The sequence below is a fragment of the Salarias fasciatus genome, chromosome 11, assembly GCF_902148845.1.
Source record: "Salarias fasciatus chromosome 11, fSalaFa1.1, whole genome shotgun sequence".
Classification (NCBI taxonomy): domain Eukaryota; kingdom Metazoa; phylum Chordata; class Actinopteri; order Blenniiformes; family Blenniidae; genus Salarias; species Salarias fasciatus.
Window position 1 is genome coordinate 4,585,174 of NC_043755.1, and position 23,963 is coordinate 4,609,136.

The 23,963-nt window shown below is 44.7% G+C and overlaps 1 protein-coding gene across 1 annotated transcript in view; it reads left to right on the forward strand.

Moving 5' to 3' along the window:
- The window catches only part of efna3b (ephrin-A3b), a 61,116-nt gene extending 42,361 nt beyond the window's left edge, over window positions 1-18,755 (forward strand). Inside the window, exons 3-6 of the mRNA XM_030103017.1 lie at window positions 7,671-7,963; window positions 10,530-10,595; window positions 11,641-11,718; window positions 18,457-18,755. Of these exons, the coding sequence (XP_029958877.1) occupies window positions 7,671-7,963; window positions 10,530-10,595; window positions 11,641-11,718; window positions 18,457-18,575 (556 nt within the window). The 3' untranslated portion in view covers window positions 18,576-18,755. The remainder of the gene's footprint in view (window positions 1-7,670; window positions 7,964-10,529; window positions 10,596-11,640; window positions 11,719-18,456) is intronic.
- The last annotated feature ends 5,208 nt before the right edge of the window (window positions 18,756-23,963 follow it).

Sequence of the window (23,963 nt, forward strand, 5' to 3'; positions counted from 1 at the left end):
GCAGCCCTGATATTCAAGCCTTCAGACCCCGACCCAAACACATCAGTCAGCGGGACGCCGGTGCCATGTGACTCGGGCAGGAAGTGGGCTGAGGCAGAATGATTGTTATGCAGCAGATTGATCAGGTTTCACACGACACTCCCAAACTATCAATCTGTACGGCTATCCGCACAGGCGTGTGTGTGTGTGTGTGTGTGTGTGTGTGTGAGTTATTTTGTGTGCGGCCAGGGTCAGGACCAGTGTTGTGTGTTTGGGGGCAGTAAAGGCGAGAATCAATAGCCGGGTCAGAGGGTAATGTCTCACTGAGTGCTGAGTCTATACACAACCATCAGACAGGATCACTATCAATCATGAGAGAGCTTAGGGAACGCACACTCTCTTTCTCCCCTCCGCGCGCCTCTTCGCCTCTGCTCGCCCAGTGTCTGATGGGATCGCTATTGCTCATGTCGGAGCTTTGGGAACAGAGACAGAGGGAGATGTAGGGAAACAGAGGGATAGAGCGGCCCGCTCAGGATTGATGGGAGCAAAGTGACAGAATAAGAAGGAAAGATTGGTCGGTATCGGCAGACACGTGGTGAATGGCACCTGGGCTTTCCGGGCTGGGAGAAGGCTTTAAGCGAAGAAACGCCTTGAAGCGTAAAATAGGCTGTGCGTGCGGGGGGAAGGAGGTGAAATGGACGATAAATTAAAGCTGAATACAAAATCAATAAACACGCAAATTAAGGTAAAGACCACAGGTCCTGGCCTTATTTACAGGTTAAACAACATTGTTCTTAATTGAAGCCTTCTGTCTTTCCTCTTTCCTCTTCCTGTCGTTCATCCTTTCGTTTACTCAGCGCTCTGATCTCTTCTTCTTTCTTCTGTCTCTTCTCTCCGTGTGTGTTTCTGCCTTGGCTTCTGCCATCTGTTGTTTCATGCATTTGTTCATTTTAATTTCCTTACATCCATCCATCTGTGTCACATGTCTTTGCACAAAGATTGATTACACGAGCATGCATGTGCAGGACAGCATGCTTATTATGTACATAATGGTCTGGAAATGTGTTTGTCGAATGTGGGTCGGCGCGAGAGCGAGACAACTCGGTTCAAAGGGCTAATAGCGCCTGCCATTAGGTTCCTCGCCGCTCTCGCCTCTTTGCTCTCACCACAGAGTCAATATCCACAGACAAAGAGAAGAAGACACGAGGAGCGAGGGAGAGGATGATGGATGTAGGAACGAGCTGAGCCCAGGACAGAAGAAAGTGTGCTTGAGAGCCAGAAAAGGGGGGGGGGGGAGAGAGACGAGGGTCTGAAAATGAAGCAAACCAGAGGAAAGTTGTAAGAAAATGGTGAAAATAGAAAAAAGAGAGATTTGGAGGAGGCTGCTTGTATTCTGGGACCATGTCAGTCCTGCTTGGCGAGATGCCCTGTCAGCTGTAGTACTGTGATCAATTACCAATGATGAGCTGTCACTCTCAAGGCCTTTGTGTGTGTGTGTGTTTGTGTGTGTGTGTGTGTTAATGTCTGCTTGCTTCTGAAATCTGTTTACACGCTCACATTATAGGGATTTTTACTTGTGGGAACAAAGAGAAAACCCCCTGAAATTCCAAAAAGACTAATGGATTACTTGGTGAGGCTGGAGTTTGGTCAGTCACATGTCGAGGTGGGCCGGTAGTGAGTGTGGCTTTGCAGTACATTTACAGGAAATGAATATAAATTAAGGCAATGCCCCAGAAAAGATTGAAAACATGTGTTTCGCTCTCTCTCTCTCTCTGGCTCTCTCCATGTGTGTGCACGTGCGTGTGTGTCCTTGACAGAAAAGCAGCATATTCCAGTCTGTTGGACACACTCTAGACAGGTATTGATTTTAATGGGGAGAATTTAGAACCGAGTCAACCACGAAACACCCCCCCTCACCCCCCCCACCCCACCCCACCCCCACCTCCTCCTCCTGCACACACTTACACACACGTGTTTCTCCAGGAGTCCAGCTAGGTTCAGCAAAGCGATGGAGATTAAGCAAAAGATGGGAGACGGGGGGTGAGGAGCGAAGAGTGATGCGCCGCAGCTCTCACACCTGTCCATGGCTTTAATATCAACAGGTGAAATAGAATAAATGGGAAGCACGTGTATACACAACCTCGTAAGACAGGACAGTCGCAAGTCAGGACACAAAAGGGAGGAGATTAAGAAAGGCGGAGCGGAGAGAGCAGGAAGAGAGGGATGCGGAGGAAAGGCCTCCTGTTGCTGTTTGATGAGAGCCTCATTGACGCTCCAGATCTCGGGGAGTCTCCATTCAGCAGGGGAGCCATTCAATTATGCCGACCGCTCCGCCGGCTGATTGGAGTCCTCCTGCAACAATGTTAGCATCTCCGTTCCGAACCGAGATGGGATTAAGAATTCTGGCCTCAGGAGATGGAGTGGCTTTTAAGTCCTGATTGGCAATCATTTGTAACACTGCTGGACAAGTTTTAATCCAGCCCAGCCTCGTGCCCATCAGCAGTGTCTCTTTTGATTTCTTTAACCTTGATTTATCTCGACACTATATATATTTTTTTCTTTACGACTGCTGATTCTCGAACTCTTTAACACACACACACACACACACACACCTTGCAGCCCAATCAGACACCCGCGGTCTTTCACTTTTGATCGTTGAGTACCCAGTAGTCAGGATTATGCTGTAAAACTTAGTTGGCTAAATCATCTGTGTGCTCACACACATCCGGTGCATCGTGTTTTTTGGGGGCCCACACTGTTAGCATTCACCGTGCTGAGTGGAGGAGGCATGCTGAGAAAGAAGATGAGCGGCTGAGGCGTCTCTGTCTTTTTCATTTTTCAAGTCGTGGTGATTTCTCTTCAGAACCTCATAAACTTTCAAGATAAGACCACGGTTAACTGTCACACTTTATCTTGTTTGGCGAATTAAAATCCTTGAGGGAACACAACACTGCATGCTTTTGAAGCAACGCGGTCAAGTAGTCATCCTTTCTTAAAGATTTATTCTGCTCTACAGCTGACTTAAGTCTTCATGAGGAGGAGATAGCAGCTGAAGAAAACAGAATGCTTCTGAGGGTCTAATGTTTATGTTGACAAAGCATATTTGCAGGAGGTTGAACAGTTTGAACAAACTGTTAAAATAAAATGATGTGTGAAACTGCTGATGTCTTTCTCCCCAAGAGAAACGAGTCCCAGGCTCTGCTGTGCTGAAGTGACTGAAAAAAGGAAGGTCCATCTTCAAATCTGCCTTTTTTTTGTGTGTGTGTTGAGTTTGTATGGTCTCCCTCTGCCTTTGTGGTTTTGTTCCGGCTGCTATAGCTTTTTCTGACAATCTGAAAACATGCATATTGGTTTAATTGTTCAGTCTGAACCGAGGTTTGGTGTGAATGATTGTGCTCCCGTGTGGGTGTTTGGCTTCGTGTTGCTGACCTCTTTCACCCAACGTCAGCTGGAGAAGGCAACGGCTTTCTGAGAACCTTGATAATAGCAGGATGAAAATGAACTTCAATATGACAAATTACTCTTTGCACGTCATTGTTGAGAAGCTTTCAATAAAAGCCGCCTCTTTTTGACTCGTAATCGTAGGAAAAGCACAACGGCGCCTAATAACTGCAGTGATTGCTTCGCTCCATAAAGGCGAAGCAGCAAGCAGGAGATCAGGACCGGACAGCAGCCACAAATAAAAGAAATCAGTAATCGGGCGTGTTTTTTCTACTGAGGTAACTTTTTTGTGTAACAAGGCAAAATGTTGGGCTAAAGAAAGTATGTTGATTTGCAAAAAAAAGACGATCAGCAAATGTTCCATTGTGTTTTCAAACGGTACATAATCGTTGGTCGTCCACGATGCGAGGTCAGTGTGGAGTTAAAGTTTACTTATTAAGAAGCATGCATGTAGTTTGCATCTGACAAATGTGGAGCGCTGCTTGTTTACTGACGTCCAAGTTTAATCATAGCGCTTCATTTAAAGCTTGGCCCTCCACAGCAGTCCAAGTCTCTTTATGAGGCCCCTCGGAATAATATAATTGCCAAGCCTGCCTTAAAGGGATGTTCTTCACATTTGCTGGCCTGCGTGAGGAAGGGCTTTTATTAGGGATGTGAAAAATGTGCTTTAATAAGTTACCTTCCTCCTCTTAGTTTTAGCGGCGTCGAGCGCTCACGCCCCCGGTGTTTATAAGGCTGTAGCAAAAGTTTAACCCCTGTGAACATTTCCTACGTATTATCACTGCCTGCTTGTACAGTGTTAGAACAGAAATCTGTCTTTAGCCATGACAGGCTGCCCACAATGGTAAACTACAGAGAGCATCACATGCTTTTGGCTTCACTCGGTATGTGGTAAATCGTGCCTTATGTTATTCATACAAAGACATTTTACAGTGATTTTACAGTGATACCGACATTGTCAGGACTTATTGGGGGGGGGGGGGGGGCAACACTTATGCCCTCCCTGAAACCTCAGAGTCCCCTCCTGTCCGACCAGCAGAGAACAACAGAGTAAGCCGGTTCACCGAGCTCCACGCACAGAAAGGAACGATTGCTCTTACTGTCAAAGTGTTTTATTGATGTGCGATGCTCCAACAGGCCAGGCAGATAATAGGCAGGCAGGGGGTAACTCTCTGGCATTATGTTGCCTATGACTGATTTATATAGGCAACATACTCTCTCTCTCTCTCTCTCTCTGTCTTTCTCTCTCTCACACCCTCTGATGTGATTTTACAGTAGTGACATTGATCCGGGCCCACTTTGATCTTGCTCTTAGCTGTTGCTCCTTCTCGCTCCCTCCCGCTATCGCCCTCCACTCCCTGGTGGCCGAACTCTGCTGCTTTTAACCCCAACTACCCCTCGTCTCATCCCATAAATCCTCCCATCTTTGGTTCTATCCCTCCATCGCTCCATCCCTCTGGTGGATGCGTGTCTACGTGCTCCGGGAAGCTCCCGCTCGGCTCGCTGGAGTTGGCGTGGCTGATGAAACGTCTCGCTCCGTCTCTCCACTCTCGCCGTTATCAACTTCAACTCATCAGGTATCGCCGAGAGGAGGGGGAATTAGCGGCGTTTCAGCACAATGCAGCTGTCTGGAGGACGTTTATTCAGAATTTCAGCTTTACTAATCAATAAACTTCAATATTATTTAAAACTTTATAGAAGAAGGGCTCATATTTATTTTTCATACAATTTTTCTCAGGGAGAATGAAATGCAGTCCTGATTCTTGGGATTTTTTTTTGGTTTTTTTTTAAAGGTTAGAATATATATTGAATTCTCTTGAATTCATCTTGAGGCAGACTGCAGGAACTGGTGGAGGCTGGTATGAGCGATATGTGAGTTTCAGTCTGTTTAACTTGCATTTTAAAATAGATCTATTTGATTTATCTTTTCCAATCTGTTGGTGAAGTAAATCTAGTCACTCAAACACTCACTGAGTGCAATATTATATCTTAGGAATAAAGAATAACCTGATCGGCAAGAGAAGAAATACAATTCTATATATTTACGGGTTTTTTTATGTAGAATTTTATTTGTTTTTAGCTGTATTTTATAATACATTTTAGATATTTTTATCATATTGAACTGTCCAATTTTAATCTAACTGTGATTCCTCTGTTTTACCTGTTTTTTTTCTTTATTTTGTTTTATTTTATTCATCTCTGTCGTGTCAAATTTGACCTTTGCATAGCCACCTATCTATATTATGTGAGGACTTATAAATAGAGATTTTTTTTCTTATAGATATTTCTGCTCATGCCAGGCAGCAGCATTATTGTCCGATGAAGATAAGACTCCAGGAAAATGTAAAAAAAAAAAAAAAAAAAAAATCAAGGGGAGAAAAAAGCCAATCCCCCTCAACAGGCTGTCTGTAATATAATCTCACTCTGAAATTGGGCTCGTCTGATTCTCTGATTAACCGTGACGTGAAACTAAAACACGTTGTGATCTTCAAGCATTCTGATACGACTTTTACATGCTGTCAGATTTGCTGTTCAGACTCCGCTCGTGTGTTTGCACGTCTCTAAAGATGCTGCTCCATCAAATGAAGGCGAGGCAGATTGCAGTGCAACACGCTCAGAAAGTCACACAGGAGCCTCCCTCACACACACTCTCACACTGCAGCAGGTGTGTGTGTGTGTGTGTGCACATAGACACACACGGCAGGAATCCCAATGTCAGGTTTTATTTTAGAGAGGCGACTTGCTGTCAAGACGCCCCGAGCTGTCCTCCCTCCTATTTCTCTCACTTTCTTTTCTCCCATTATCCCCTCATCTTAGAAATATTGCTTTTTATTTGGTGCCAAACTCTCCACTCGCTTTCTGTCCCTTGCTGTCTGTCACTTTTCTTTAAATCAATTTGCACAATTTCTCTCCCTCTCTCTCTCTCTTTCTCTCTCTCTCACAATTGTAAATATAAAACATAAGCGTGGTTCCCTGGAAGCATTTTACGCTGCTTCCTATCAATAAAGAAGTAAGTCTCGTCTTCAGGGCAGTGAATGATGTAATGAGCAGAGCAGAGCAGAGGATGAATGTTCAACAATTAATCTTAAATTCCTGCTCGTCTCAAAGAAAAGGGCTGAGAGAAATGGCGAGCGAGGATTGGGGGGGGGGGGCCGAAAGACATATTCAGGAAGGATTTGAACGGAGCGGTGAGGAATGATGGAGAGAGGGAGACATTGAGAACAGTGTTTCGATCTTCATTTAATAATTGAATAATAATCTCCCTGGAGACCTGACCCAGAACTGGCAGAGAGTGAGAGAGGAGAGTGAGAGGAGTACGACACACTGCTGCCCCCTTGTGATTTTTCGCTGTCACCACTGAGCTGTGTGAGGGAGTGAGCTCGAGTGTGTGTGTGTGTGTGTGTGTGTGTGTGTGTGTGTCGGCACTCATGTTCATCGGCGTGTGTATGATTTACAACTGCAGCCTGTCTTTGTCACCCAGATATGGGCCGCGTCTGTGATAGGGAGAGAAGGAAGGCTTTTCGGATGTCAGGAAAGAATCTATTTCACTTTGTCACACAAACTACGCTCAAACACGCATGCACTCCCCGACGCAGAATCAGACCTTATCTTCCTGTCAAACCCAGGCTTTTTTGGGGCTGACGCTGATATATGAGCTTTGGGGGGGGGGGGAGAAAGAAACGTGGCCGGGACGTTGACGGCTGACGTGAGCGCAGCGTTGCGCTCAGGTTGATGTACGAGCGCTGGGGTTAAGGGACAGCGCCACGCTGACACCGGGAGAAGGAGCTGCGGCCCTGGGGCCCTGAGTCCACGCCGAAGAGCAAGCTCCACATTCTCCGCATGCAGCAGCCCTGCAGTCACCAACACACACACTCACAAACACACACACACACACACGCTTTGTGTTATTAATAACTCGATAACTCTCAGACAAAGGTTTGTTTGACACGGGGTGAACATTCAAGCGGAAAGCATCCCAAAGACAACAAACCAGGCGGTGATGTGAAGTGTTGTGTTGTCTCTGCTGTGATGTATGGGACACTGAGGGCCGAGCAAAGCGTACGTACGCAGTGTGTCTAAAAATATTACACAATACCTGTATGTGTGTCCACTTGGAGAACACATTATGCAATTAAAAAAAAAAAAAATAAAACAGGACAACCAAAACCCTGCTCATCATGTGTGTGTCTGACTGTACATTTCAGTTCTCATGATCTGTCCTGTGTGTGTGTGTGTGTGTGTCTGTCCAGTCTTCGCAGGGAGGGCTACACGATGCAGGTGAACGTCAACGACTACCTGGACATCTACTGCCCCCACTACAACGACACCCAGCGCGTGGTGGGCACCGGCGAGCAGTACGTCCTCTACATGGTCAGCTACCGCGGCTACAGGAACTGCGACCCCCAGCTGGGGTTCAAGCGGTGGGAGTGCAACCGGCCGCACGCCCCGCACGCGCCCATCAAGTTCTCGGAGAAGTTCCAGCGCTACAGCGCCTTCTCGCTGGGCTACGAGTTCCACGTAGGCCAGGAGTACTACTACATCTGTAAGTGGAAATGCTTGACCATGGGGGGGGGGCTTGGGTTCGAACCCTGGTCTGTTGGTGGCGACCGCTCAGAAAAGAGGTCAGATGAACAGACCGTTTCTCTCATATTGCACTGTTTGTACACAAAGCATGAAGCGGGGCGTCATTTCCTCACTGCCTCTCCAGTTGGAGATCAAACAGTTCTTCGACAAACACTCCTTGTAAAATTAAGAGAGCTATTTTTTTTATTGCTGCGTCGATTTGATGAATACTCAGCTCTGATTAGCCGAAGTCTATCCTCAAGTAATTCGGGGATAACAAACGGCTGCTTAATCATATTACCCCGCAGTCAAGCAGCCTCATCCATTTTGTTGATTGCTAATCAAATTAACTGGCAACACCTTGTGCCAGTGTGGCGCGGCGTAATTGATGAACTTTTAGTTTGTCGTAAAACAGTTCAAACACAAATATTCCCGAGCACAAACCGTATAATGAGTGCGGTGCTCGTTTAACCTACATTACTAGAAGGGAGACGTCTCTCGAAAGTTTCTCTCCGCAGCTCCGAAATGTGGAAAAAGCAGCACTGTGCTGTCACTACAAAGAGACGTTGCCTTGTTTGTTTGGTTCTCGGCAGGCTGGCGCTCACAAAACCTCAAAAACACCTTTCAATTTTCGAATCAAAGAGATTGGAGCTGGAAGCATGTCTGAATGTGGGGAGCTTGTTCGGCTCTTTTATTCAAATTGATCGGACCGTCAGGAGAAAGTTTGACCCGCGTGATTGTTTGTTTCTTTAAAGAATCCCGGACCGCTTTAACAGGAGGCGTTCGAACGAGGCGCTGCAGGAAAGCACAGGTGTCACTAATAACAGCAACGATGGCCCGGGACTATTTAAGCGTCCCAGTAAGCCTCGGCGGCATGCCAGCGATCCGGAACACGCTTCACCGGCAAAACCTTTCCAAATGTTGCCTCATGAAAAGTCATGTGTGGGAACTTTAAAAAAACTGAACACCAAAAAAAAAAAAAAAGATTTCAGATGTTAAAGCAGGTCAGGTCTTTGTGAAATAATACAGCCGGTCCGTGTCTGAGCACATTTTCTGAAATGATCCAATCTGCATTGTGATCTGCATTAGTCTTTCCATTGAGTAGATTTTACAAATTTTCTTGAATTTATCCTCTTTCACTAGTTGCAGCTGCTGCGTTTGGGACTTTTCGTTGGCCTGTGTGGTCCTTCAGAGTCAAACCATATAAAGATCAGGTGTTCCTGACTCATGATTCAGACAGTCTGTAAAATCTCTTTTTTTAGATTTATTAAAGCAGGTTGTTACTTGTGCTTGTCTCTTCTTTTGTTTGGGCGGTTAAAGTAATTCAGGCGGAAACACGAACATGAGAAAGTCAGAAAATGAGCGTCTGTCACGGTTTCTTCTCAGTCTGTTGTTTTCCGTGAGGTTTGGTGAGAAATGAGTTGAAAGACAGTCAAACGTCCGCCAAAACAAGCCTTTACCAGCCTGATGATGTACTTTGACCTCTCTAACAAATGAAGCAGAAGAAATAAAGTCTGTATTCAGGCTGGATTTGCTGAATATCGCTTTATACAATTATATTAAATACATGTGCTGTTCAAAAAAATATCTGACAAGTCTTTATATCCAGTCCACCACTGTCGTATCTTTTACAGTCACGGTGTTGCTCTGAGTCTTACTCTATGCCTCCCTTGGAGGTGGTTACGTTTTGATCTTGAGTGTGAGGGACCCATGTTCGAATCCCCCCGGCAGAGAGAAGAGCGTCCTGTGTAAAACTGACCACACTGATGGAAAATTACATCGACTTCTGTCACAGAGAAAACAGACGTATGACTAAAGCCGTGAATTAAAAAGTGGGTCGCTGTCTCATTTCCTGTGTTTTGGAGGCTTTTGTCTGTTGAGAAAGTCGCTAAAAATCGATGCAGCGTATTGTGTTCACAGTCTTTAGCAGTGGGATGATTACATGATGCAAAATATTAGATATGGACAAAAACACGTGTTTTGTTCATGTGAAAGATTGAAGCCGTGGATCTAAATTTTGAAAGTACATCTCAGTAAAGATCAAACTTGTTTCATATTTTTTCCACAGAAACACATTTGAGTCTTTTAACTATGGCTGAATCGAATGAAGTGAAGACATTTGGGTTTAATTAAAATGCAGATAAAATATTATATTTCCCACCCTACATCACCATTTGCCGGTCAATTTGCCGTCCGTAATTACACTTGTTTTTTTGTTTTGTTTTTTGGAGGCATTCTGTAATATTCTACCATTGAAAGATCAAACTGGAGCCATTTTTATTTTAGAGCATGTGAAAAGTTGAAGGTCTTTTTTTTTTTTTTTTTGGTGTACATTGAGTCTTCTTGATATTAAGCAGTGAGTCTTGAAGCCAAACCAGTGAAGAACCACTGGACTACAGCATATTTTATAATATCAGTTTACCCCGATTTTCACTTGATACACTTAAAATGTGTATTTTAACGAGTTTTTTTTTTTTTTTTTTTTTTTTCATCATGTGAATCCACGGACCATGTTGACGACGTGTTGTGCTCTCTGTGTTGTGCAGCCACGCCCACTCACCACCACGGACGCAGCTGTCTGAGACTACGGGTGTACGTCTGCTGCTCCACGGGTAAGCCTGTGTTTCATCTGACCCGGCGATGCCGAGCTCCACTCTTGTTTGCAGACTTTACCTGCAGCTTACTGGCCACTCTGCCCATCTGGAAAGCACTGGGCTCTCCCACACACTAACACACACACACACACACACACACACACACACACACACACACACACACACACACACACACACTGCAAACAGATGCATGCACAATCTAAAGATGTTCTAAAACAGGCAGAACTATTAATACACTTGCTGAGTTTCCCCTGCAGCGTTTTCACTCGCGGTGAAGAGCTCCCCCTGCACCTCTTTCTCTCTTCTCCTTCCCTCTCTCCCTTCTCCTCCGTCTCTAGCAGTAAAAAAAAAAAAAAAAAAAGCGCAGCTAGCTTTGAAGGTCCTCTCCTTCCTCTCCCTCCTCTCCCTCCCCCCTCGCCCCCTGTCAGAACCCATTTATTGCCATGTGCGGTCAGTGGGTTGCTATGTATATGTAGTGTTATCCTCTCTCACTCTTCTGCCACCCTTCAATCTCTCAGTGCATACACACACACACACACACACACACACACACACACACACACACACACACACACACACTCGCAGACACTTTGATCCCTGGCCTGTCCGGTCCTTTTAACTTCCACAGCCCTGTAGTATTAACCTCTCCTCCCCTCTCTCGCCCCCTCAGCTCCGTCGCTCTCCTCTCATTCCTTTTCACACACTGGCTCTCTTCATTTTGATCTGCCTCCCATCGCATTCACTCTTTCTCTTCCCCTTCCTCTCCCTCTCGCTCTCATTCAGTGCCGCTGGTGTTGTTGTGGCTTGTCAATCTGTCTGCTCCAGGCTCTTTTTTTTTTTTTTTTTTTTTAACCCCTACACTCTGCCCTCCACTCTCTCTTTTATGTTCCTCTCGAGATGTCAAGTTGAATATAATTGATGTCCGTTAGGTGGGAGCACTGGTTTAGCTATCGCTCCCTCCATCCCAATTTGTTGGGTTGGCTAACTCTCTCTCTCTCTCTCTTTCTCTCTCTTTCTCTCTCTCTCTCTCTCTCTCTCTCAGCCTCGGACGTGGATGATGAGCCAGAACCGACAGAACCAGACTACACACTTAGACCAGGCTTAAAAATTGATGATATTGGTGAGTCACTCACACACCTAAGCATCACACACACACAAAGCTGAGTCACTGGGAAACACATCTGTCTGGATTCAAAGTCACAGACTCATGGAAAACGTGAGTGACGCTATATTCGAGTTTCTGTAGTCATGCTATTTTTTTTTTTTACATTAAACATATGGGAAAAAAAATGTTTATGTCTGCAGTTTTGAAACGGTAAGACTGCAGATGTCCAACTTTTTTTTTGCCCAATTCTGACCAAAATTCAGTGTTTTGTTTTTGTTTTTTTTTAAAGCAGCCACAGTCGGAACCATCATGTTGCACTACATCCAGCTATTGTGTCGACGGAGTAAGACAGACGTCACAGGACACTGCTGGAGGCCAGACAGCAAAATATTAAACAACTGACAAAACCCACCATCCACACACCAGAGGTCACGACCTCTGCTCATCAAAAGGCCATTGTTAAAAGTTTGAGCTCTTTTTTTCATCTTTTTTTTTTTTTTTTTTTTTTTTTTGCCATCTGGTTGGTGACTCTAATAGCATTTATAACATTCTCCTATAAGATTGTTTTTGATTCATAAACATGCAGAAATAGCAAAACTGATCCTTCATGTTGTTGCTTCCCGCCCCTGCCGCATTAAATATCTCATCACACAGGCGGGTCAAATGTAGAGCAAATGTCCCCAAAGTACCAGGGGATCCAGTGGACTTAATGATCGACGCTTTGCGTTCGTCTAAATGTGGCTTATTACAGCTGGACGCCGACGGGGCCGCAGATCAGCACTGTGAGGATTTGGAAACGGAACAGTCGTTCTCTTCTGGGCTTGTTGACAGTTCAAAAAAATAATGGAGTAAGACCGGCCTCATCCTTTCCGTGTGTCAGCAAATTGATCATTGATATTGGATGGCAGGCTGACCGTGCGGCATCAAACGCGGTGAACCAAAGCGAAATGTGCCATTTTCAAAAATTACATTCAGTGCAGTTAACTTCACAGCACCAGCTGGCTTGGCAAGCTGCTGATCCTGCTAAACAACGACATGAATATTCATTTCACACATTTCATGCCGTTTACACCCGGATGAGCGAGGAACACAGAGTTTCATGATAATTTGCCACGAAAAGTAATAAAAACCCATTCAGAAAAAAAAAAAAAAAAAAGAGGCTTGTTTGGATTTCCTGTCCGCTCCGTCTCTCGCATGTGTTTCCTGCTTGTCTTTATGTTGCTCTTGAGAGGAAAAATCATGGCAATGATGTTAAATCTGCTGGCTGTGCTTTAATTCTGGCAGAGAGGCCGATTGCAGAAACTGAGCAGTAAATCTAAAAAAAAAAAGAAGGAGGGGGGGCAGTCTTTAGGATTCATTTTCTCAAGTGATTATGAGGTTAATTCTTCTTGTTGCGACAACAGCTCAGCACAACCCGACCTGGCCGAGCGCGCCGCCACCCATTACACAACCACACATGCTCATATCAATCACCGTCATTTTTCATGCTCTTCTCCAGGCAGCTTGTAAAATAAAAATATGGTGGCGGGTTGTTATGATTCTGCTAGTGCACGCTTGCATTTTCGTGCTGGCACAATAAATCAGTTTGTTCTAATGATCTTCTGACTGGCTGAGCAGAATAGCTGGAGGTCATGAAGGTTTGTTGAGACACTTTGCCTTCACTTGTTTTATTTTTGCCTCCATGATCTTGTTTCTTTCTTTCTCCACACCTTCTTTTTAATCTGCACAGACTCCTCAACTTCCTGACCTTTAAATCCAATCTGCCATGTTGTCCTTGCAAACCAGTATTTTCACTTTTTGATGCGTAAAAATGAAGTTGTTCCTCTTATTCGATATTTGTTAAATGTTAAACATGCATGTGGAAATCATGCAGACGCCTCAAGTCCACTTGAGACTCTGTGACTCCTATCTCTCGCTCCAAAAGATGCTCCAAACAAAAGCAGAAAATATATACTAGTTACGTCACATCGCATACAGTGCACGTCTGATTCCAGGTGGAATGTACAGAACATTTCTACATGACAATAGCGGCGTTCTGTGTGTACGATGGTTCCAGACTGACGACACGAGAATCCTGTTAATCTGTTATGATTGGCCGACATAACAGCAGAGCGAAGATTACCCCTGCTCCTCCGGGTCACTTTCACCTGTAGTGCCGTGTCGCCGGTTAAATTAATAGGAAAACCCAAGTGGTGCGAGGAGAAGCGAGGAACTCAGCAGGGAGTTATGGAGGAAATTGAAAATACAGAAGCGATCCAGCTTCCTGTTCTCCTCCCTCCTTCTCAGTCCTCATCGCATCGTGGTTTTAATCGCTGTTATTCGAAGTTCGCGCAAACCCGCCGCGGCGCCTGAGCCTCTGACTTCAGATCTGCCCGATGACTCTGCGTTAAACCAAGCCGAATGCTGCCGTCTCTTTCTCCCCTCCACTGCTCACAGTTTATTTCCTGGGCGCTGCCCCTTTCAATCAGCGTCTACAGCTCAACAGAGGTTCCCCTCTGAATACGGCCTCTGGTATTAGATTTCATTTAGATCTCATTTACAACGCAGACGGAACGGCGAGAGCAGCTCCCCGTGCAGCCGTGTGATTACTGATGGCTTTCTATGGGAGGATGCTCATTTACCCGCCCCGTTGGCTCAGGTTACCGCAGCGGACGACCAGGTCCGGCCATTAGTCCACAAATCCAAAGCTTTTCCTTTAATGGGGCTTATTGTAGCAATTACCACTCCTTTGAGCCGCTGTGTGTTTGGGATACTTTGCCAGCAACATCAGGTCAGATTTCAGTGGAGGAACACGACACAAGCTGTTCCAAACCGACGCAGCTTTACTCCTGGTTTATGGTTTTATGTTTCTGAGAGAGGAAAAAAAAAAAAAAATCTTGTCAAAGCTTAACCAAACCGCTTTAAAACACAGTGTGTGGCAGGAGATCTGTGCAGGGAGTGATTAAGTAGAGAGGAAAGATGGATCGGATAAAAAAGAAAAAGAAATAATCAGATCGGGAAAAAAGAACATTGAGCAAGCAGGGGGCGTGATGGCAAAAACAACGCAAACTTTACTGAAACACAAAACTTTACAAGTTAATGTTCTCAGAGACGCTGCTGGAAGCGGCTGTCCGTTTTTCTGCCCCCTTTTTAAAGCGATCTCGGTCATTTCAGCCCTTCCTGCTGCAGCTCCAGAGGGGAACACACACACACACGTAAATTATAAAAGAAAGGGTGTAACGCAGACTACATTAAGCAGAAAATATGAGACCTGAATACATGTTGCAGGTGTATCCGTAGCAGAGTCTATTGATTTCGCTCTCAAAGTAAAAGAATATAACCCGCACCCGCTCACAATGCTATTTATTGCCTATAGATCCACTTTCTTTTGTCCAGTTAAAACTTGCTACTTCATGTATTTTATGGGTTTGGTCCATGTGGCTGGTAAATTCGATGTAATTGTGACGAGCTGGAGGGATTATATATTAATTTAAGACCATCAATACGGTTTTTATTCAGCGTTCATTAGACATATTAAACTTGTGCTTTCTCCACAGTAACACAGAGAGAGACACTAATTGGTTCTGTTGCACTCTTGTGGAGCATATGCTGCATCTTCTGCTGTGAGAACTATTAAAGCAAAGTACTGAGCTGATAAGTGACTTTATGTGTCCCAGAAAGTTAAAGAAAATCTCTCGTTCACGTTTTTTCACATTAATTCCCTGTGCATCAAAATACACCAAATCTAAACGAACTTGAAACAAAAGTAATTATTTTCAAATGGGTCATTAATTTCCACGTTGATTATCTAACAGATTAACATGAAACACTGCAGCAGCAGGCCAACAGACGATCTTCAGGAAACCTGTCAGTGGTCGTTGATATGTAAAACACATCCTGTGTCAGCAGAGTTAATTCTTAAAAAAGACAGAAGCTTTGTGGTTCTTTCCATCTTTCAGTTTCACTTAAATCCGTCAACAGGAGCCGGCGGAGGTGTCAGCAAACAAACGCTTTATCAACACCCGCTGCTGTCAACACGCACACATCGCTTCCTCGCAAGTTCTCAAACCACTTTTCAGGAAGCGTTTCAGAAATTGGAGTAATTAATGTTTCTTTGTAGTGCGAGTGAACACGGGTGCGTGACAAATAGGGTTTGGCAAAATTAGCAAATTAAGAAGCTTGTGATAACTTGTTGGAGCAGAAATCCCCCCAAAAAAACCGTGGATCGAATTTGCTTAAATGAACACTTTATGTTTCGATTTGAAATGACATTAATGCTTTTTGTTGTTGTTTTCTTTCTTTCCTACAAACGATGACGGTTCCTCGAAATGTGACATGGTGCTTCCACAAAAGAGACATTTCATCCAATAAAGATGATTTAAATGCAAAGAAACCTTCTTTTCTCTATTAAAACAGAAGTGAATTGTTTTGGGCTTCTGTCTAAAATGTATGTTAATACATTTAAGCAGCAATAACTGGGAAAAACGGGAAAAAAACACTTAGAATGTTCAAATTTACTGTGTAGAAATGAAACACTAGATGACACTTACACATCCAGTTCTACAATAATTCGATACAGGAACCACAAACCAACACTCAGTGTAACCAACTTCCTCACTACCTCAATCACTCAAAACCCTTTCGGAACATCTTTCATATCAGCCTGATGTGAGTCGATGTGACACTCAGTCCTCCATTAAATGTAGAAGAAAAACATCAGGGGATCACTTCCTTTCCGGTTTTCTTTTCTTGGTGCATTTTCTGTTTCTCCATCGTTGTCTTCAAAATAATTAGTTCTTCTGTTGGATTCAAGTCAGCTGACAAATGCTGGCCCAGTCAGAGCTTTCACTTTTTGCTTCTTCAGAAATGTTTTGGATCGTTGCTGGAGTGTGTGTTTTTCCTCTTCTGCTGAGTTTTCGTGGCAAATTTGACATGCTTACAAGCTTTCTTTAACTCTGTCGATTGGCCAGTTTACAAAAAACAGTAATTACTGAACAGCAATGCAGCATCAAACACTGATATTACATTTTCTTCACATCAGATTTTATAAAAAGTAGATTGAATGTGAACATTTTCAGATTGTTCTCACCCTTTCTGCTGTAAAACAAAGGGACACACTTGGAGCTGTCAGTATGTCACTCACTACTACCTTTGCACGTTACTCTCACAAATTGTGACATATTAGCAACTACCAGACACACTTTTTCAAAATGAGAAACAATTTTCTTTTGTTTTCTGTGAATTTGAATCAAGTTTTGGAAGATGTTGCATTAATCCATTTAGAAGGAAGCCATTTTTATCTTTTAAGGCAGTGAAATATGGCGTCTTTCTCAATGACGACCTCTGAAGAGACAAATGATAACTCAGAAGAGATATATCACATCCTGCAAAGTGTCAACAGCAATTAAACAATGCCATTTATTCTTTGAGTTATGAAAGAATGTTTTCCCAACACTTTGCGAACGATGCTGTTTTTCACTCAGAATCCCTGAGATGAAGGCTGCACAGTGGAGACGAGGTTCTCAACCTCGACCTGGTGAGCGGTCCAATGTGTACGCCACCTGAAGCTCCACTTATAGCATGTTTATCAGACGCTGTGAGTGTGTGTCTGTGTACTCTTTAAACCAGTTGAACAAGACATTCCTCAGTCGGCTATTTGTGTGCTTGAAGCCACGTCCCGACCGGCCAGTGTCCCGACCCTTCGGCTGCAAGCTGGGTTACAGAGCGGTCAAAGCACTTAACCTGAGCGCCGCTGCTGCATAGAGCTCATTAGACTGGCCAGTCCAGCATACCAACGAAGGCCATCTCCGAAACCAGGTGTCAGCCACTCCTGACTCTGCCGTCTGACCCACAAAGCAGCTGGAAACTTCTCTGGAGCGAGACAAGGCGGCGAGTGGAAACACTGAGAATCGCCCCCTCTTTGTTGTGACGCCACTGGACTATAAAGGTAAAACAGTCAGTAATCAGCGTCGGCTCACCGCTGCACAGCGCAGACAGACAATTGCGCTTCTGTCTGGTCTCCAGACTTATTAATAGAGTGACTACGAGAGTGTCTGACCACATGTGAACTCAGACGTGCAGTGAAGTGTCTGCTGCCCAGACGAGACAAAACGCCAATGTTCCATGAAGAGACGTGTCTAAAGAACATACCCAGGTGTGTGTGTGTGTGTGTGTGTGTGTGTGTGTGTGTGTGTGTGTGTGATAACAGCTGCAATCTCCGTGGCACTGCTGATGTGTTATTTTTGGTGCAAACTGGCCATATTTCAGTGGGTGTGAGTCTGAAAACGGCCTTTTGTTCAGTCAAACTGTGTCTTTGAAAACTGTTCTGCCAAAAAATATTTTTAAGGTTTCTTTTAACAGGGTTCGTGAGTTTATAATTAATTAAAAAACCTTATTCCAGCATTTTGATCGGACACAAAGTAATAAAAGCAAGTGAAAACAACTTTGTAGAAATTATGTAACCATCCAAGTTGGCCTTGACACTTATCCCACCAGAATTTAATATCTGTAGTCGTTCCTCAAGGCAACTGCTATCCCAACCAGATATATGTATATTTATTTGGCCACCATAATTTGCCAATAGATCATGTTTATATGATATTATCACTAAATACAATATAATACCAGAATTACTCACACTCATCAGGTTGACTTTGTGAGAAGCATTTGAGCCAGCCTTGATATTCATACCAGGATTTGAACGGCTCCTCTGACACCTGCAGGTGTTTTCCTCTCTAACTGCTCCCATTATGTCTCTTTGTCTCGTTCCCCCAGATGAATATAACCCCTTTGTCCCCAAGCTGGAGAAGAGCGTCAGTGGAAGCAGCCCGTCCAGGGACCGTCTTCTCCTCACCATGACGATGCTCTTTCTGGCGGCTCTCTTCATCTCCTAGCAACGGCCATCCCATCAGCGTCACCATGCCAACTAGCCTTGGGAGGGTGTACAGTATCAGCGGGTGGGAGAGAGAGGAGGGGGGTCGGCAGGGGGAGTGAGAAGCGAGACTTTGAAATGAGAGTTTTCAAACATCGCAGTGCAAGTTTGTGTGTGTGTGCGTGTGTGTGTGTGTGTGTGTGTGTGTGTGTGTGTGTGTGTGTGTGTGTTTGCACAGCTGTGTGTTGGGTCGGTGTGGTTTTGGGCAGAGTTGAAAGACCTTCAGGCACTTGGTGACACAGTCTGAACTGTATAGTCCATTAAAGTCGGCCTGCGCTCACAGGTGCAGGTGAGACGGAGTCTGTCTGAGTGTGTGTGTGTGTGTGTGTGTGTGTGTGTGTGTGTGTGTGTGTGTGTGTGTGTGTGTGTGTGTGTGTGTGTGTGTGTGTGTGTGAGTCTGCAGGTGTGTGTCTGCGTGTGTGTTTGAGCAAGCCACGGGTTGAGCTTGTTGAATCATGCGCGCCACACAAAGCATTTATACAGGAGAGGAGAGGCGGGCCTGACATCGAACCGAAAACCATTCGCAGACGTTTCCCTCGGATCTGATTGGCTGTTACTCTTCCTTAGGGCTAGTTGCCATAGTTTCTCGCAACAGGACTTAAACTGAACTCAAATGAACTGAATCGAATAGATTTCAGCAAAGTTGAACTGAAATTGCCTTTTTTGTTGTTCTTGTTGTTGTTGATCTTGACGATGGGAATTTGTCCCAGTCCACGGAGGAAGAAGAAGAAAAAGAAGAAGAAAAAAAAAAGAGGGACCAGCTGATGATCCACACTGGTTCTACGTAGGAGACTAGACAACGTAGCTGATAGACCGTACACAAACACACCCTGGGACTCCAGACACTAGTGTATCGTTGCCATCCCCACGATGATGTGTCATCCCGTGTTCACCGTCAGTGTTCAGAGGGCAACAGGACTGGACAGGGTCGGGGGAAATACAGAGCATTTAGATGATGAATCATTCACTTTAATGAAAGGAAGAGGACGGGGAATTAATTGAAGACGTGCCATTGATAGAAAGAGAAAAGGGTCTGTTGATGTTCTGCATTGCTGCGTTATTTTTCCGTCTCGTTCTTGAAATTTTTCCGGGTTCGTCCTCCGTCATCTCCGGGGTTAACGAAGCACACGATGGCTACGGCGCAGCCATGGATATACTCAGCAATACTAACCTCCTCACCGCGGACCGCGGGCCGCCTGACGGAGGGGAGGAGGAGCGGCGGTGACGGGACGCAGGAGGAGGGACTGTCATTCACTCAACCATCCACATATAGGAGTCTAACCCTGAACGGCGAGGCTGTGTTCACACCTGGGGCGCGGCGTAACGTGTAAAAGAATAAAAACAGATGATGCTGTCAGTTGCAGCGAGGGGCGATGATTCAGTCGTCATGTTCGGTCATTGATTCCTCCTTCAGACGTTAAACGGGCCGGAGTGAGTTTGGATGTTCTCCAAGACCCGCTTTTCAAAGGGTGCACGCTCCCGCCGATGGACGGCTCTATCACAGCTATTGGCCCGATGCCAGATGTTCCCGGGCCAAACCTGACAAGTGTGAACACATCCTCACTGGTCCGTCCATGTTGGTAGCCCCCCCCCCCCTGCTTCTACCAACCCCACTCTCTGTTAACTCATGTCAGATGCCACTTGTCAACAGTTTTCTGTTCCAGTATGAGTGTGTGTTCCATGTGCCAGAGGATGAAAAAATGTGTGCGAGAGATGCCGTTTCTGTTTTCAAGAGTGAGAGACTATATTTTAAATGATACTAACAGCCTGGAAATACATCCACATACTGTACATCTTATAACTATATAAAAAGGAAAAAAATAGAAAAAAAAAAAAGCTAAAGCAACAAGTTATACATACAAAACCAAGTGCTTTGGTGGGGGAGGTACTGCAGTTTCAAACTTCAGACAAACGTACCAGTCGGTTGCTTCAGAAAAGCATTTCCATAGCAACTAGCACCTTATTCACCATGGGAGCCCTGCCCTCCGGCGCCGGACTGCAGCAGGGCGTGGCTTACCGTAGTAGCTGATAACAATGCTGAAGGTGAGGGTGGTTCCATTATGAGGATGGCGATGGACTGCGAGCCGCCCCACGGCGGCTCACCCACCGGCATGTGAGACGTTCAAGTACTCGTGTAAATGTCGTAACGGACAAAGAATGGAATTCAAAATGTATTGAAATCTGCCGAGATGAAATGTGATGTAAGCATTTTTACAAACTTGAAACTTGTTTTATCGTTTGTTTCTCTTTCTTGTGGTGTTTTCTTTATCTTGTGTTTTCTTACTGGGTTTGCTGTGGTTTATCGTCGGTTATCTTGAGGGGGAGAGCCTGGGATTTAGTCAAATGAGAAACTGGGTGGGTTGAGCCATACGTAAACTTGGGCTGCACTCTGAACCTTTTTTTTTTCACAGTCAATGATATCTTGTAAAAGTGTTTTTAAGAATAATATCGGTGTTATTGTTTTGGGGTTTTTGTTTTTTTCCGTTATTTGCTTATGGGAACACTCACACACAGATTAGATAAAGAGAGCCCTGCTGGTTGAATCAGGGTTAACTCAAATCAACTTAACATGACTTCAGTCATGTTTTGGAAAAAAAGGAGAAGAGAAAGCATTTCAAAGGTGCTACATTAGTTGTATTACTGAATTTTTAGATCCAATCCACAGCTGGAACAGCTTCATTTGGATCATTTCAAGAAAGCAAGTCAAAACTCCTGGAGGGACATTTTAAAAGAAAGCTGTCTGGTGTAGATTGATAAATGTCAGGCGAATATAAAGAAAACTGGAGGAGGATCTGGTTGTAACAAAGTACCGTTGTGTGCTTCGTTCTGCAGCTCTTTGACGGGTGGACCACCAGGTTGGACATCACTGGTGCTTCAGCAATAATCGCACGTCATATTTCTTTTCTTACGAGGTTATTGTTGATGTGATCAAACCCTGCAGCCACCTTCACACAGCCCGACTGTACAAACAACACGTTCATAATCATTTTTATAGCCACCCAGACAAGAGATTGTGCCTACAGAAAGATAGTCAAAGAGATTTTTCAATCCAGTCTGTGTGTGATCCAGCCCAGGTGTACATGTGGCTCCTGGTGGGGGGGGGGGGGCGTGTGTGGGGGTGTAGAGGTTTGGGTTCGAGTGTGGAGCTGGGAGGGTTGAAGAGCTGTCCGAGAGAGTAAATCACTCTTCAAGAAGTTGCACTTAAGAACTTAGACACGAGAGCAAGAGAGCGCGTGTGTGAGAGTGCGTGCGTGCGTGTGCGAGTGTGTGTTATTGTCAGGGAGAGTAAAAGTCAGAGGTCATTTCAGTTAATCACTTGATGGCTGTGTGCTGAAACTCCTGGTGTGTGTGTGTGTGTGTGTGTGTGAGACTGAGTGAGCAGCAGTGTTCTTATTTCTCGTCTTTCCATGTACGTATGGGTGTGAAAATGTGACCGATTGTTGTCTGGCAAAAACAACAAAAGCATTTAATAGTGTTGGAAACAACAGTTACAATCATGTTTACCTTCGACTGGAATGACTTTAAATGAACTTGAAAATAAACTGTAAACCGAACAAACCATAACAGAGGTTATAACAATGATCATGATAACAAAATAATAAGCTTACAAATGTTACTTTTAACAAGATGTGTGTTCGCCTCTTTATTTGCCGGCCCCGCTAATCCGCCCTCGCCCTCCCTGCTCCCTCGCTCTTTGAGGATCTGGAAAATAAAAGGAATAAGCATGGAGCTAATCCAAGACAACAGATGGAGGGGTTGCAAGAAAGGTTTTACCTGGTCAATTCAGTCCTCTGTAGATAATGTTGTTTTGGAGCTCGCAGATGTGATTTTCCATATCAAAGTTGGTGTGGCGGCGCTCTCCCTCAGCAGTAATACCTCGACATGCTCCGATTAGGAGAGATAAGCACTTCAATCAGCGGCCCAGCATTTGAATGACAGTGGGACAGGCCTGCACTGTGTACCTGTGTGTCTGGATGGACGGCTGATGGGAGGATAAACACGGCGGCTGATGCAGAGAGGACAGCCGGGTCTGATTGTCTGTGATCTTATGCAACAGGTGGAGTTATTCTGCATGAGGAGGAAGACGGACAGGTGGAGGTCAGTAGATGGAGGTGTGGGAGAGAAAGGTGCAGCCCGTTCATCCATCTTATATAAGGCTTTATAAAGCTCTGGTTGTGGAGTCGATCACAGCTGACAATAGATGAAAGGTAAGGTGAACGGATAGGCTGTCAACCCGCAACAGCAGGGCTGTTAAACATAAGGCCCCTGGGATAAAACCGGTCCGCAAGAGGCTCCAATCCAGACTGCCAAACCACCAAGCAAACTGTAAAAAGAATGGTTTGTTTATTGTGAAAATAAAGACATTCTCATCACTTATACTTTGCACCACAACAAAGAAAAACTTTAAAATTCAAAATTAAAGATTATTTTGGCACTATTTTGCCAGTCTGACCCTGAACTCAAATATTTTTAACAGCCCTGCACTGCAGGACCGACAGAACAACGTAACCACACAACTAAACATTTCTACAGATTAAGTAAGGATGAAAACAGAAACTTCCTGGTATGCTGTAGCCGTGGCTGTTGTGCAAGTCCATGCACCTACAAATGTGTGGAACCTCACATGAAGCAGTGTGTATCCAAAATGACATCTTGGCTGGAGTCTGGTGTTAATAAGACGCCGTCATGATGTCTAGGTGATTTGTTGCTGAACGAGGTGAGGCGAAAACAGGTGAAATGCCCTCGCTGCAATAAAATAATCTAAGAGAAGTGGATGTTCTAATCATCCTGGTAATTTAATGATTAAATCACAGACACACACGCATGCACACACACATCATCATCATCATCTGCATCATCTTTTGAAAAGCGGCTTCAGCGCCCTGCTGGAGAGGATCCAGGCACTGATTCAGACTTTAAAAGTAGACTTGAGGGGTGAACAAAGCGACTGACACTTTCTGTTTTTTTTTTTTGTTTTTGTGTCGTTCAAATAATGTCAGATTTTAACAACCGCCCTGACTCACTCCAAGCTTTTAGACTTTTTTTCCCCTCTCTCTCCATTATTTGAATGTCCTGCTTCACTCCTCTCGCTCTGAAGGGTCACACGGGGACGGAGTGGTGAGCTTTTACTGAAGATACTGACACAAAGGATTTTCTGCGTGATTGTTTTGTTGTTGTTTTTTCTGTGCTGTTCGTCCATCAGGCCAGAGTCACGTGAACTGGTGTAAATTCCCTGTGTGTTTGAGTGAGTGTGTGTCCGGCTGTGTGTGTGTATTTGCTCTGTGGTGGACTGGGTGTCTGTCCAGGGTGCATCCTGGTTGTAGAAAGGCCCATTGTCAGCTGTGATGAA